The sequence below is a fragment of the Podarcis pityusensis genome (genome assembly GCF_964106645.2).
Source record: "Podarcis pityusensis genome assembly, chromosome: 3".
In the NCBI taxonomy this organism is placed as follows: domain Eukaryota; kingdom Metazoa; phylum Chordata; class Lepidosauria; order Squamata; family Lacertidae; genus Podarcis; species Podarcis pityusensis.
Window position 1 is genome coordinate 57901122 of NC_138026.1, and position 14611 is coordinate 57915732.

General features: G+C 39.8%; 1 protein-coding gene across 7 annotated transcripts in view; it reads left to right on the forward strand.

Annotated features, from left to right (window-relative positions):
- LAMA2 (laminin subunit alpha 2) overlaps positions 1-14611 on the forward strand; it is a 380508-nt gene that overhangs the window by 92108 nt on the left and 273789 nt on the right. For all 7 annotated transcript variants that reach the window (XM_080999463.1, XM_080999466.1, XM_080999467.1 and 4 more), the window contains exons 2-3: positions 698-868; positions 3444-3556. In XM_080999463.1, the coding sequence (XP_080855589.1) occupies positions 698-868; positions 3444-3556 (284 nt within the window). The remainder of the gene's footprint in view (positions 1-697; positions 869-3443; positions 3557-14611) is intronic.

Consider the following 14611-nt stretch of genomic DNA (forward strand, 5'->3'; position numbering starts at 1 on the left):
AAATATATGTGGATATATTGAAAGGGCAACAACTGATCAATACAAAAAATATTGGGGGCACAGAAGATGGGGAAGGAAATAACCTTTTCTTTATCAACTATGGCTCAGCATTGATGAAACTGCTTGACTGCGTTGCTAATTTTCTATTCTAAGCATGGTGTAGCATGGCCTGCGTCACATTGCTGAAGCTCAGCAGGTTTGGGTGAGATACCCTGGGAACCTTCTGCAAACTGATACAAGTTCCATGATGGGAGAAAGGTGGAATATACAGTGGTACCTTGAGTTAAGTACTTAATTCATTCCAGAGGTCCGTTCTTAACCTGAAACTGTTCTTAACCTGAAACTGTTCTTAACCTGAAGCACCACTTTAGCTAATGGGGCCTCCCGCTGCTGCCGCCGCACGATTTCTGTTCTCATCCTGAAGCAAAGTTCTTAACCCGAGGTAATATTTCTGGGTTAGCGGAGTCTGTAACCTGAAGTGTATGTAACCTGAGGTACCACTGTAAATGAAATAAATACAATAAATTCTGACCCTACAATCTTAGGGTCAGAATTCACTACAGCAGTTTAGGATCTACAGTCTATGTTACCAAATTCTTTTTCTTCTTCTTCTACATGCATCTTAATTCCTGCACCAATGTGAATGAGATTCTGTTTTATTACTGTGTCATGACAATGGTGTTTTTTTTTCTTTCAGGTTTGTTTCCAGCAGTTCTGAACTTGGCTTCTAATGCTCTCATCACCACAAATGCTACCTGTGGGGAAATAGGGCCTGAAATGTACTGCAAGTTGGTTGAACACGTGCCTGGCCAACCTGCAAGAAACCCTCAGTGTCGGCTCTGTGACCTGCGCAGTAAGATTCCAAATCGTACGTGTTCAATTTTTCTTTCATGATGTGTGTCCATCTAGCCATCCTGTCTAGCATCACTGTTAATATGATATGCTTGGTTAAAATAAAGCACCTTCATAGCCCTGGTTATTGAATGTGCTGATTCATGCACACTGGGTCGGGTTTTGGACATGGGAAGAAAATCCATCAATGGAAACATCTCCAGCATTTGAGAAACTTTGGGACTAGGTCAGAGCAAGTCTACTTCTTTTTCCCTGCATATACAGAAAGCATTCAAGACATTTCCCTAGTTATTTTCAGGACTATCCTCACATGATAGGACATCCAATGACATCATTTGTAATACATCAGTCAGACACTTGTGCCATGTCATTTTGTCCTTATGGGAGAAAACCCCAGAGAGAAAAATGGCTTCATCACTTGCTTATCCGTGTGGCTATTAGTGTCTCTACTAAGAGGGCCCTTTTAATTCTAATGTCTATTTACCAGCGCTATGGTCTTTTAAGCCTCTGTTAAGAACTGTGTACTTCTGCAATCCAGTCTCTGTTGTTAGTCTGCAGTGCAGCCAGCCTTTAAAATAAACGGCCTTTCATTGCAATCTCATCACATTTTAAGGTTTGCAAAATGTTCATTTGCCACAATGAACTGTTTTATTTACCCAGAGATGGTCCTTTAATAAGAATGCCATGTAATGTAACCAGACTTTAAATGGCCCCCTTGGAATTTGTGAATCTGGTGTACCTCCCCTTAATTACTGTAGAAGGAAATGAACACACACTCCCCAGTTAATCATGTGTGAGCACAAATTAAAGACCACACTTTGATGGGTTGCCTGTGTGAGCTAACTCCCCTGTCATTCATCACTGAGGTTGGTCCTTAAGCCTGCAGTTCTATCCCATTTTTCCTGATGGTGTATAGTATATTTTGTCTCTCCCCTTTTAAAATTGGGAATACATTCCAGCAATTAATCAGTGGTTTCAAATTAATTAAGATTAAACTTCCGTAATGGGATTACAGTTAATTGTATATTCATCTCTCATTCCTCCTTTTCATGACTAACCCTTATATCAATTTGACTTGAGGAGGCTGATAGCAAAATTTCCAATTAGACAACCTCTATCACTATCACCTCAGAGACCCGGGTTTGATTTACAGTTGATTTCTTCCCCACTAAGATTTTTTTTTAGCTGATTGCCAAAAAAAGAAGATCAGACATAGTAAAAAAACAAAAAAACAGTATTGAGAGCAAAGTAATGCCTTTCCCCCTGCTCTTGGTATTTTATTTTAAAAATGTTGTTGATATGAATCCAATAACTCAATTCTCTCCCTAATTTTATAACACACTACTGTTAATGCTTCTAGAGCTATTGAATCATTTGATATTTGCATACAGTTTATGACATTTGCAGTTTTTAGACTGACACCTCCTATTCCTCCCACAACTGCTTTAATTGTGCTTTAGACATTCTGCTTTTTCACTTATGAGACAGGATTCCTTTCCTTCAGTGAACTGCTAATTTGAATCAAAGCATAAGCTTATAAAAATTAGCACCCTGGCTCAAAAATTTTAAAAATGTGGTTTTTTACATGTTAGATCCAAATCATTGCTTTTATCTGTTGCTGTTATCCAAAAAGAAAGATCAGTGTGTACAAGGAAAGGCCCATCAACTGGATTGGGGCATGCATGTGCAACTGGACCCCGTGCACTTTGATATCCTAGCTAGATACCTGTAGCCACTAGTTATGAACTGTGGATGTAGTTTCAACGTTGTCCTGACCAAGATGTCTGCAAGAGACTGACAGAGCAATCATAACCATGTCTACTCAGAAGTAAGTCCTACTGAATTAAATGGAGCTTACTTTCTAGATACTGATTTACAGGAATTAGGCAACTGGAATTAGGAAAGGCAGCAGCACAACTTAAAGCACTGGATCCGGACCCTGATACCACTAAGCTTAACTAGCAAAACTAGTCATACTGCTTGAAAAATTATCCATTTGTCAGTATGACATGTCCACAGTTCACAACTACCACTTCTTCTCACAACAGCTGACAGCCTCATTGGGTGTAATTCACTGGGCACTGCTGCTGAGCATTTGTCATTCATTTCAATGGGCTGTGCATAGGAAATGTATTTAAAAATCTGATTGAAATTAATGAGAACTTGTTTCCAGAAACAACAGCCTATAGCCTAAGCATTACAACAGAGCATTGTGTTTTAAGAGGCCTTAGGAGTAAGAAGTATGGGGAATCATGGAAAGATCATCTCTCTCTCTCTGTTTTAGCTGCATCTTTAATCTCTTCCTGATTATGTCTTGGAAATATGTTTCATCCCAAAGCTTTGTGGTGCATTTCTAAAGCTTGTGGTATGCTATTGCAAGCACTGGAAAATAATTTTATCCAGGATATTATATGTGCCTCTCACACACTACTTATTATTATTATTATTATTATTATTATTAAATACTGCATGAAACAGAATGAATTTGCTGAGTCGGTTGAAATGGAATTTGTGAGTGAGATGGAAGCCAAGTCACATTCACTGCTAATTAGCTTCATTATTATTTTTGCATTTTACTAATGTTCCAACAGAGCGACATCCCATAACAAATGCAATTGATGGCAAGAATACTTGGTGGCAAAGTCCCAGCATTCAGAATGGGATGGAATATCACTATGTGACCATCACGCTGGACTTGCGGCAGGTAACCTTTATGCTTTGTTTCTGCTGCTGAATTTTGGTGCCGAAATTTGTTCCTGTATTTCTACCTGTCTACCTAATATTGAGCATCCAGATGTCAGGACAGGGAGCAGCATAAAACAAATAGGGGGGGGGGATAGAAAAACAGGACTATTATGGCCATTACAGATGGAAACAAGAGTACATCCCTGCCTGCAAAAGGTTCAAGGTTTAATATCCAACATTTCCAGGTAGAGATGGGAAAGACTTCTGACAGCACCTCCAATCAGTATAGATAATATTGAGCTAGAGGGACCAATAGTCTGGCTTAGTGCAAGGGAAGAAACAATCCTCTGTAAATCACATCCTCCAACATAATATATTGCTTGTGTGAATAGAACACTCGCGCGAGCAGTTATTGGTATACAGAGAGTGGTGGTAACAATGGCATTACCTTTTTCAGAGCACTTTTTATATACAAATATTGAACGTCTAGTGCTGAGACTGGCATCTAGAACATTGAAAGTTAATCTTTAAATGTTCTTAGAAATGCAAAAAGATTACAACACACATTGTTGTTAAAAAATGGCAAATTGTAACAAATGTGCTTCCATGAAGCGGGCATAGTTCCAGTTTTCTTTGATCCAAGTAGGTCTTTGAAGAAATGTCATTGTGTTACAGGAAGCTCTGCAAGCTGTGAATCTTTTTTTTTTGGGGGGGGGGAGGAATTGAACCTAGTATACTTGGAAAGCAAACGAGTCCTGAGATACATTTGCATTAGACTCTTAGGAAGTAGCTTTAGGTTTCTCATCGCATCTCCTGTCATTCTTCTCCTTCCATGGTAAGTTTGATGAAATGGCAAGAGTATAGATTCTAGGAGGCTGTTATCATTTGATGTTCACAAGAATGCTGGATTGTGGCAGGTGTGCAACTAAGAGGACTTGGAGTGACAGAAGAGAAGTGGCTTTATTTCCCTTTAGCTAATGCAAATACAGAATATCTAGTTAGGTGCCAGAAATAACACACCGCGATGTTATATTTGCTCCTGCTGCAGCTCAGTATCCAAGAAATTGAAAATAGCTTAGATAACCTAAGAGGTTCCTCCCTTCCCTTTACTCATTCCCTGTGGAGCATTATCACACTGACTCCTGAAGCTGCCATCTTTACTGCAGCATTGATCCCACACCCTGTGTGACAATAGCCAGAGCACCAGTTGATGGGGGATGAGAATAGAGATTAAAGTTAAGTGAAGAATTACTGAGTGTATTTTATTTGAAGGGGCAAGAAATAGAGCCAGTTACTAACATTAGAATTAAATAGGCTAATGAAACAGGGAACAAGGCATGTTAATAAAACCAGTGCAGAAGGAAATAAGATACTTGATATGAGGTGAGCTGGGATGTATAATCAACTAAGCTACCCCTTGGCAAAACTCAGCGGACCCTTCAGTTAACACCCACAAATCACTTGCTCTTCCCTTCCCGTGGAGAGTGACTGAGTCACGTATAGTACATTTCACAACCAAAATTAGCAGCCTCATCCTTCAACAGATCTGTGAGAGTTCTGCCTCTCTTCTTACTACTAAGATTCTCCTGTGTCTTTTTTAAATGGTCTTCTCACTCTCCCTGTTCTGCTTTTGCCCTGGAAAAGGGATCAACCTGGGCTGACTCCTCTTCCCCAAATTCTTTTCACAACCTCCTTTGTCTTCAGCTATACTCAATGAACAAGTATCACAACCCTCATGAACCCTGTTGCTTTTGAAAGACCAGGTTTATGACATGCCCGCTTTTCATAAGAGCAATCTTCCTAGGGTCCTCTCCTGTCTGCCTCAGCAAGGTTCACAGCTTCTTGGCCTCTCTCCCGAGTTATTTGAGACCTCATTAACATAACATCTGAAAACAATTATATAAATGGCCCACTTGCTAATCCACCTAAGCCCTAATATAGTCACCAAACAGTTTCTCCAAAAAATAGGTAGTAAAAACACCGTGGTAATTCAGAACCGCAAAATCTGAAGGGAAGTTGTCACCTCCCTTCCCAGTAATGCCTACCAAGAGCTTCTTCTCCAAAGGCCTAAAGGCTTCATCTGTTAAATTAGGCTGCTGCAGCAAAACCAGTGCTACCTGTTAGCTGCAAGAGAGCTGCCCCACTAGAAAAGATCAGGGATGAGTGGAAACTGCAGAAGTCTGGCCTCTGCACTTCATGTCAACCTCTCCCTCACTGCTACACTTGATTTTTTCACCCTATAACTCTACTCACACCCTTTTCCAAAATGCTATGAGGTATGTTGTGTAGCATAACATTGATTCCCAGGGAATGTTGGGAGAGAAGTTGCTTCTGATGGCTTAAAGATGAGCTTCATTGCCACCCTCAGTAGTGGCACATTAAAAAATATAGTGAAATAATGATAAGCAAAAAAGGAATGGTCACTGCAGCAAATAATCTTAACCCCCCCCGCCCCCGCCCTCCCAAAACATAACAGAATGGCATTCCAAATCATTTTCTATCACTAGTAGAGAATCCACAAAATCAACAATTGTTATGTCTACTTGCTTGGCCTTAGAATTTCAGAGATCCCCCAGAGTAAGTAATGCTTCTTAGGCTGGAAAGATGTGATGTGGCCAAGGTGAGACCATTGCCAAAAGCAGCAGCCTATGCCCCCACTTCCCCACATTTCTGGCCAGAGATATTTTTCTAGAAAAAAGGTGCTGGAACTCACCATAAAACTTCCTTCCTTCTCTTAGAATGGAAATGGCACCCAACTGAGTGGTGCCAGAACTGAGTTCCGGCTAAAAAAGCTCTGCTTCTGGCAGTGTTTTATAAGGAAGGTTGTGTGAAATAAAGTCAGCATGTTGTGGGGTCCCCACCTTTCTCCACTTGCACTTCATTGGCTGTTGCCAGAGCTTGCAACTTTATGATGTCACATCACAATTTATGTGGCATTGAATCCACAGAGAGGATGAGGAGATGTGATGCTAGGATACACAGTTGTATCGTGCAGATCTAGTCTTAGACACATACCAATCTATGTAATAAAATACTGAATAAAACATGGGGTTTGTTTTGTTTGTGGTTTTATGGATGGAGTCAAAAGGACAAGATGAAGACATCAAGTGGTTGTCCTTTTTCTTTTGGGAAAGCTTGTGATCCAGTCATTACTAGGCATTTTATGGATGGCCCCTTATTAAAATGCTATATCCTTTTGTACAACAGATTGGACATTTTCTATTGCTAAAAGTCATGGTCTGTAAATTGCAGGAATGCATTAGTGGCTGTTATTATTGATAATTATGAATGTACATAGAAAGCTTTTAGCAGATTCTAATGTTGTGGGGAATGAACCAAGAAAATAATTACAGTTTTCATCATTAAATAAACCTAGACCTTTTGGAGGAGTTGAATTGTATTTTTTGGTGACTATCCATCATAATAAAATAACAGCATAACACAATAATAAATAATAATGCATTCCCCCCCCAAATGACATCATTTTAGCTGCATAAACAGGAAAATATAATTATTATTCCATTTTAGGGCAATTATAGTGTTCTTTCGAAAGCATGCAAGTACCATAAGCAAAGGTATTTATGGGCTACCCTTAACTCTGCCCTTGACTGGGGATCATAGGGTTGTCTCCAACACTGTTGCTCGTGCAGTGGGACTTTCCCTTCCACTTCTCCCCCCTGCACATCCTTAAAATCTGTGCCAGAGGGCTGGTGCAGCCTTCAATACAACCCATAGTTTTGTGGCTAGGAAATAGCTGAAATCTTATATGCATAGCAAGAAGTCAGCCTCCAGCACGTTTCAAGCTTCAAAATGGAGAGAAGGTTACAGCGTTTGGTGATTTTTAGTTTAGAGAAAAGGCAAGTTAAGGCGACAAGGTAGAAGCTTACAATGTTGTGCATTGTATGAAAAAAGTGGATACAGAAAAGGTTTTCTCCCTCTCTCAAAACACTAGAACTAAGAGTCATCCAATGAAGCTAAATGTTGGAAGATTTGGGAGAGACAAGAGATTTATTATTATTAAATAATTATCATTTTTCAGACTTTGCATAGCTAAACTATATAATTTGCTCCCACCATGGCAGGGATGGCTGTAAAAAAAAAAAGGATTAGGCAAATTAATGGATGATAAGTCTACTAGTGGCTACTAAGCCTGATGGATATGTTTGACTGCCACAGTAGGAGGCAGTATGGTTCTGAATACCAGTTGCTGGAAACCACAGAAGGGGAGAGTGCTATTGTACTCAGGTCTTGCTTGTGGGCTTCCCATAGGCTTCTGGTTGAACATTATGAGAACAGATGGACCACAGGCCTGATACAGCAGGCTCTTCTCTGTATTTTTTTAATTTTAAAATCAGTAGGCTTCTGTCACAAAGATTGTGGGGGGGGGAGAGAGAGATTTTAAAATAATGTAATGTTTAGAAAGGTCTCTCTTGGAAGACACAGATCAGCTTTGGACACCACAAAGAGGCATCATGAGCAGCGGAGGAGAAAGTCATGCAAATGACTCATGAAGAAATGCATAGTTTCCATTAATTTCCTTCAATTTATGTAAATGTTTCTTCCCCCAAGAAAGAGGCACCTGTTTTTCCCTGCCTCATTCACAAGAGGCTTCAGAATGTCTTTATAATTTCAGTGGGAGGTTCATGTATTTGTTTGTTATACTTTTTGTTGCAAGCGGGATAAAAGGGAGAGAGGAAAGAAAGAAACAATGTCAGCACCCATTCACAATAAGTATTTTATATATAATATCAGGTTTTTAAATGTACACAGCTGATTGACCATCTAAATTTTACAAACATAAAACAATGCCAGCCTTTCCTTGTCATTTGTGATGTGAATGTGATAGTTCATGTTTTTACAACTTCTATTAAACGTTTCTCCGGCATTCTGGAGCCTCTTGTTCATATGTCTTGATCTGAAAAAAGCCCTACATGAGGAGTGACTTCATGATATCTTCTCCTAGACCTAGACTATAACTGAAGTGTTGGGAACAGGAAGACTGGCTACTGAGTGCATCAGGTCAGTGCACTGGCTAATTTGTATAGGAAGTTCTTCCTTTTATCCCCAGAAAAGGTCTTTCCACACTGATTTCTGTTAAAGCAGAAACAACTTCACTTTAACAGATAACAGACAGCTGTCAGGTACTTGGTAGGCAATCTCCGCACCTGCACTTACAGGAAAGTGAAGCCGAGGCTGCTGTGAGATTTTTTTCCAAGAAGGCTGCAGAGTGCAGTCCACCAGAGATACAAATTGCAGTTTGAAAGAAAGCTCCCTCTCTCTCTCTCTCTCTCTCTCTCTCTCTCTCTCTCCCTCTCTCCCTCTCTCCCTCTCTCTCTCTCTCTCTCTCTCTCTCTCACACACACACACACACACACACACACACACACACACACAGGCCGTCCTTCAGCCTTCTAAACTAATCAGAATAAATTTGTATGCGTATTCATGTTTGCCATCTATAGATAGTACCTGTTTGATTAATGCCACAATCCTACAGTTAGGCATCTTCAGCTAAGCTGTTGAAGCCAATGCAATTAAAACCGTCTGTCTTTATGCAGTACTCTGAGTCAGCAGCATCCTCCAAGATCTAGAACAACAGAAGCTTGTTGAATTATCATGCCATGTTAAGGCTTATCTGTTTGCAGTATTGTTTTTACTGGTGGCCAGGTGTGTTTTCAACTGTGAATTGTGTGTGTGTGCACACAGCCTGCAAATTCCGGAAACTTATCTGTACTCAAGTTTATTAAAAGGGCCAGGGCTATCAGTGAAGTGTGCAGCATTTTCATGTAAATATGTTTTTATATTCTGCTGAAAGCTGCCCCAAGTGGCTGGGAAACTCAGCCATATGAGCAGGGTATTATTATTATTATTATTATTATTATTATTATTATTATTGGAGTTGGGTATCTTCTTCAGTGACATATATGTATTCTACTTCATCCTTAAGAACATAAGAAATGCCTGCTGGATTAGGCCAATGACTCATTTAGTCCAGACCAGATGCCTGTGGGGAAGTTGCAAGCAGGACCCCAGCAGAAGTTCACATTCCCCTCCTGTGGTTTCCAGGAACTAGCATTGAGAAGCATTTCTGCCTCTGACCATGGAGGCAGAGCATAGCCATCGTGGCTAATGGCCTTCCCCAACATAGTGCCCTTCTGATGCTTTGGACTACAATTCTCACCAGTCCCAGCCAGCAGCAGCCTTCCCATGTTGGAGAAGATTGTTCTAACATGCATACAGACTTGGCACCCTAGTGGTAAGCCCCATAAACACTTCCCAAAGTGTTGGGAAGTTTTGAAGTGTTGTGGTAAGATTACACAATGGGAGCTGAGTCTTGGTCAGCTTTGCTCCTGTTTTTGAAATATACTGCAGGTAAGCAGTTTATGGGGAATCAGGACAAAACCTTTAAAACTGGATGTTTGCAGCATAAATAACAGTATATGGGAATATCTATGGTCACAAGATATGACAGAATTACTATTGCAGCTGCCGTTTATCTCCGAACAGACATTAAAATTTAGGATCTTTGCTAAAGATTAAAACCGCTCCAAGGGCAGAAACATTTTATTGCTAACACAGAGTTAACACAAGGATGATGACAGCAATAGACCCTTTAAAGGGGATGTTCTAATGGTTGCATAGCTTTTTTACATTTGCAAATATATGGATCATTTCTCCATGATGGGCTATGAGGAAACTAATGAGTATTTCTCAGAATTAGGCTTTCATTGTTATAATGCGCTTAAATATGATTCAATACATTTCAGGGAACAAGATGTATATCCAGTGCTTTCTTTGGGGGGGGGGGGTACGCAGGGGGTACGCATACCCCTAAACATTTTGTGAATCTTTGTACTTTTGTCCATTTACTGTATTTATTTTTCCTGATTTGAACTATAAAATGGTGATTTTCTTGAGTCAAAATGAGAGTACCGCTAAACATTTTTTTAAAGAAAAAAAGCACTGTGTATATCTAATAAATGCAAGTGGGGAATTTGTGGCCAGAACATTTGGATAAAACCAAAGTGGGGAAGGCTATTCTAGATTTGACACGGTTTCAGCAGATAATCCAAAAGTAAGTCAAACTGGTAGAAAGTTTCAAATTACTGTCATAAAAATGAGTTTCAGAAGTAGTTGAATCTTGTGTAGACTTGCTCCTGTTTTTGAAATATACTGCAGATAAGCAGCTTATTGGAAATAAAAATAGTTTTGTGTGGTGTTTTTTTAAAAAGCTGGATGTTTTCAGCATATATAATGTAATAATATAATGTAATATCATATGATATGTTATGATAGGAATATATGTGGTCACAAAATAATGGCAGAATCATTTGCCTGAAATTATCTCCCTTGGAGGTGTATCTAGCATAAACTTTTCATGTGGTGGTGAAGATAGCCAGGCCTTTGGAGATGGTGACAAAGACCACTTACCATATTCAAACAACAGTTTAATTTATTTTTTGGCAGGCAGTCGATGCCTGGGGAGGGGGGGGGTGATGATCTGGTGGCAGACCTTACAAGGCCAGTCTTCTGTTGGGTCCACCAGTGGGGCATAAAAGCTTGAAGCAGTCATTCTGCTATCCTACATATGCTATAGCTCTGGCTTGAGGTCAATGGGCAGCACATGAGTGTGGCCTTGCTGTGGAGCATCTCATTCTCCATATTCAGGGCCAGGAAGAGTTTGTCTGCAGACAGATTGGGCCGGCCTGGAGGTTTGGCCTTCCTCATAGCAGTTTTCAACTTTTGGGGGAAAACAGTATTGGGTTGGATCCTTAGTCTAAATCTTGGGGGCGGGGTGTAAATTCAGGGTAACCTGGTAAAGGAGTCCAGAGGTTGGGTTCTGACTGAAAACCCCCGAGGGGGGCAAGTGAATTGGCTGTGCAAATAACAAAGTAAGTCAAAGCAGTTGCGATTCTTTTTATATTTGATGGGTGAAATAAAACTAAGTCAGAGTATACATTTATTTCAGTGACTCTGCTCTGAATATGACTAACATTGGATGTTACCCAACATGTTTTATTTTGTAACCTGATCTGACTTTATTTTTGGTAATGGAAATCCATATCATAACCTAAAACATGCTCACCAGTGCGGCACTCCAAGAGCACCACTTCATTTTTGTATCCATGAGTACATTTGTTTATAACCTTTATCTATCATGCTTACTGCAAAAAACAACAAAAAACAACCCACTTTCAAAATTAGGGTTATTTAAGAATTAATGAAATCACAATGATGTTAAAATGAAAGCCAAAGCTTAGTCCAACAACACAGATAAGCTCAAAATAGCCAGCTGTCACAGTGCTGTCAGGCAAGGAATGTCCAGAGTGAGAAATTAACTCTTTATTGTGACATTTACAAGTTAGGGAAAGGCATGTCCACCAGTCCTACATCTCTCAGCTACTCCTAGGTGTGCATCCCATGAGGCAGTTGCTGCAACAGAGAGGCCCCGCTCCCTACCTCAGCTTGTGTCTCCCCTATCCCAGCTGCACACATATAACCTACATGTAACCTTTTGTTCCTCCTACCTCAGTCATCTTCTGGTCCTGGGAGACAGTGGAGCAGGAGAGGTGGGGGCAGGAGGAGAAGGTATGGAAGCCCTTGACTCTACACCAGCCTGACCTCTCTCTCCCTCCTCCAGCACCTGTTCTTCACTCTCCAATCCTACAGCTTCTCCTGCCTCTGACTCTGTCTCCCGGCTGCAGCAGGCTCCCCCCAGATCACAGACCCCATCTGGCAAATCAGTCTCCAACCCCACTTCTCCCATTGCCCACTCATCAGTATCCAACCAGCACACTCCTCAGTGTCCAACCAGTCCCTAACACCAACAAACAGTTCGACCAAATCATAAGGGCACAACTTCTCAGCAGTCATATTTAAAGCTTTTTGATGCAGCAACGACAAAAATGCCATTCTTGAGTCAGATGTCAGTCATCACAATAGAAATGTGGCAGAACTAAAATGAGAAGCTCTTCTACTTCGGTAGAGTATTTTTACTTTTTCACAAGGCTTCATTATTCCATATTTAACATTCCTTTTGTATAAGGCACATTAGGAACAATACACCATTAGAAAAAACTTTGTCAGAGTATGTGGCAATGCTTCTACTACCATGAGTTTGACCGAACTGCGGGAGGCAGTGGAAGACTGGGAGTAAGTACCATTGAATTCAGTAGGACTGATCACTAAGTTGGATTGCACCAAAAATGTCATCTATGCATTTTCCATGACAGGTTTCAGAATAAACATTGGTTGGACTAAGGCTAATCTATCACAATAAATAAAGGGGTTGGGTGACTCCAGTACAGCTTGTTGCTGCAACTCCATGAAATATAGGTATGAAAAAATTAAGTCTCAAGTTGTTAGAAGCTATACATAATTCCTACATACATATTACTCATATTACAGATATGTAAGTAGCTATTCAATTGTATTTCTCTGTGTGACGCTGTTCTGCAAGCTAAATTACACAAACGGCTCCTAGCTAATGGATTTATTTTGAGCTAGAAGAGCAGGTGGGAGCAATACACAATGAGATTTCCTGCTTCATTGGCTAGCGGTATGTAGATTAATGATTCATTTCAGCACAATATGAATAATATTAGTGTAGTGAATTACCCTTTGTAATAGGATACAGTTTCCTGTGTCTTACGAGCCATTTGTTAGTGGGTATTGCAAGTTATGGAAGTGTGCTTCACAGTGTGTACTGTACAGATTGAGGCAATTACCAGTGGAAATGGAATCTTGTGTCTTATCATGTGGACCATACTGTCTAATACAGGAAAATTCCTGGAAATATTTAGAGGGGTTCTTTGGTAACAGTTCTACAAGCTATGCTGCCCCACAGGCCCCAGGAGGGAAAATGGAATTTACAAAATCTAAAACACTGTAACAATTAAAAATTCTAACAAATAAAATGTGTGGGTGCAGCTGTAAATAATTGCTTAGCTATTCTCAACCGCTAAACACTTGAAAAGGATTTTTCTTTTTTTAAAAGAATACTTCCACAGTTCATAGAGACATATTTTCACATATGATTTACATTAATTATAAATGATGAATTAAATAGGTTTTGGAAGTTGACTTGGACTTCTGAACAACACAGCACATGTCTGCAGCATAAATCTGTTTACAAAATATATAAACACTCTAATAAACATCCTTTTACATTTTGCATAGACCTCTACCTCTATCAATTTTAGCTTTCTCTTCTATTATAGTTTCACCCTCAATCCTTTCTGCTGTTTTAAATGATTCATTCTTATGATTGTTCCAAAATTGCCACTTTAAACAGAATTTGTGGCATATCCTGACCATTGTCCATATTGGATCAGCCTATGTCTTACATATTTCATGAAGACATAAGCTACAGTTTATTTCTATCTATTTAACAAAATTTATAGACTGCTTAATTTATTTATTTTTAAAAACCCACCTCTAACTGGTTTACAAAAGATGGACAGAGGTCAGTATAATAACAAAAAAATGTTTCAACATTACCAAATAGCCACAAAAGCCCAAATGCTGTTGACTTCACATGTAAGAAAATGTTAATGCAAATTAATAATTGATTTTTGTAACAATGGTCAATGCAAGGGTTTCATGAACTTCCCAATATGCACAAAAATGTAAGGTGTGAATTAATTGTGCATGGATTCAGTTCACAGGAAAAGCTGTGAGCTTCAGCATTTAAGTTTGAGGATGATATCCTTGAATGAGTGATCTGAATGTTCTTTTCATGTGTGTGGTTCATTTCACATATCTTCAGCAAATGAACACTTGCATTTTCCCTCAATCTCAGGGGGAATAGTAACCAAACCTAGAAGCAGCTGTTGAGATTATTGAAAATGACTTTCTGTGTGATATCAAGAGGGCACTTGGAACTGATCCTAGAGGTGGCAATGTGACATGTCTGGTATGTAACAGAATGTGCTCCTCCCCTCACTGGGTGTGGCTACTTCCATAGCTTTGTTGTTGTTTAGTCATTTAGTCATGTCCGACTCTTCGTGACCCCATGGACCAGAGCACGCCAGGCACTCCTGTCTTCCACTGCCTCCCGCAATTTGGTCAAATT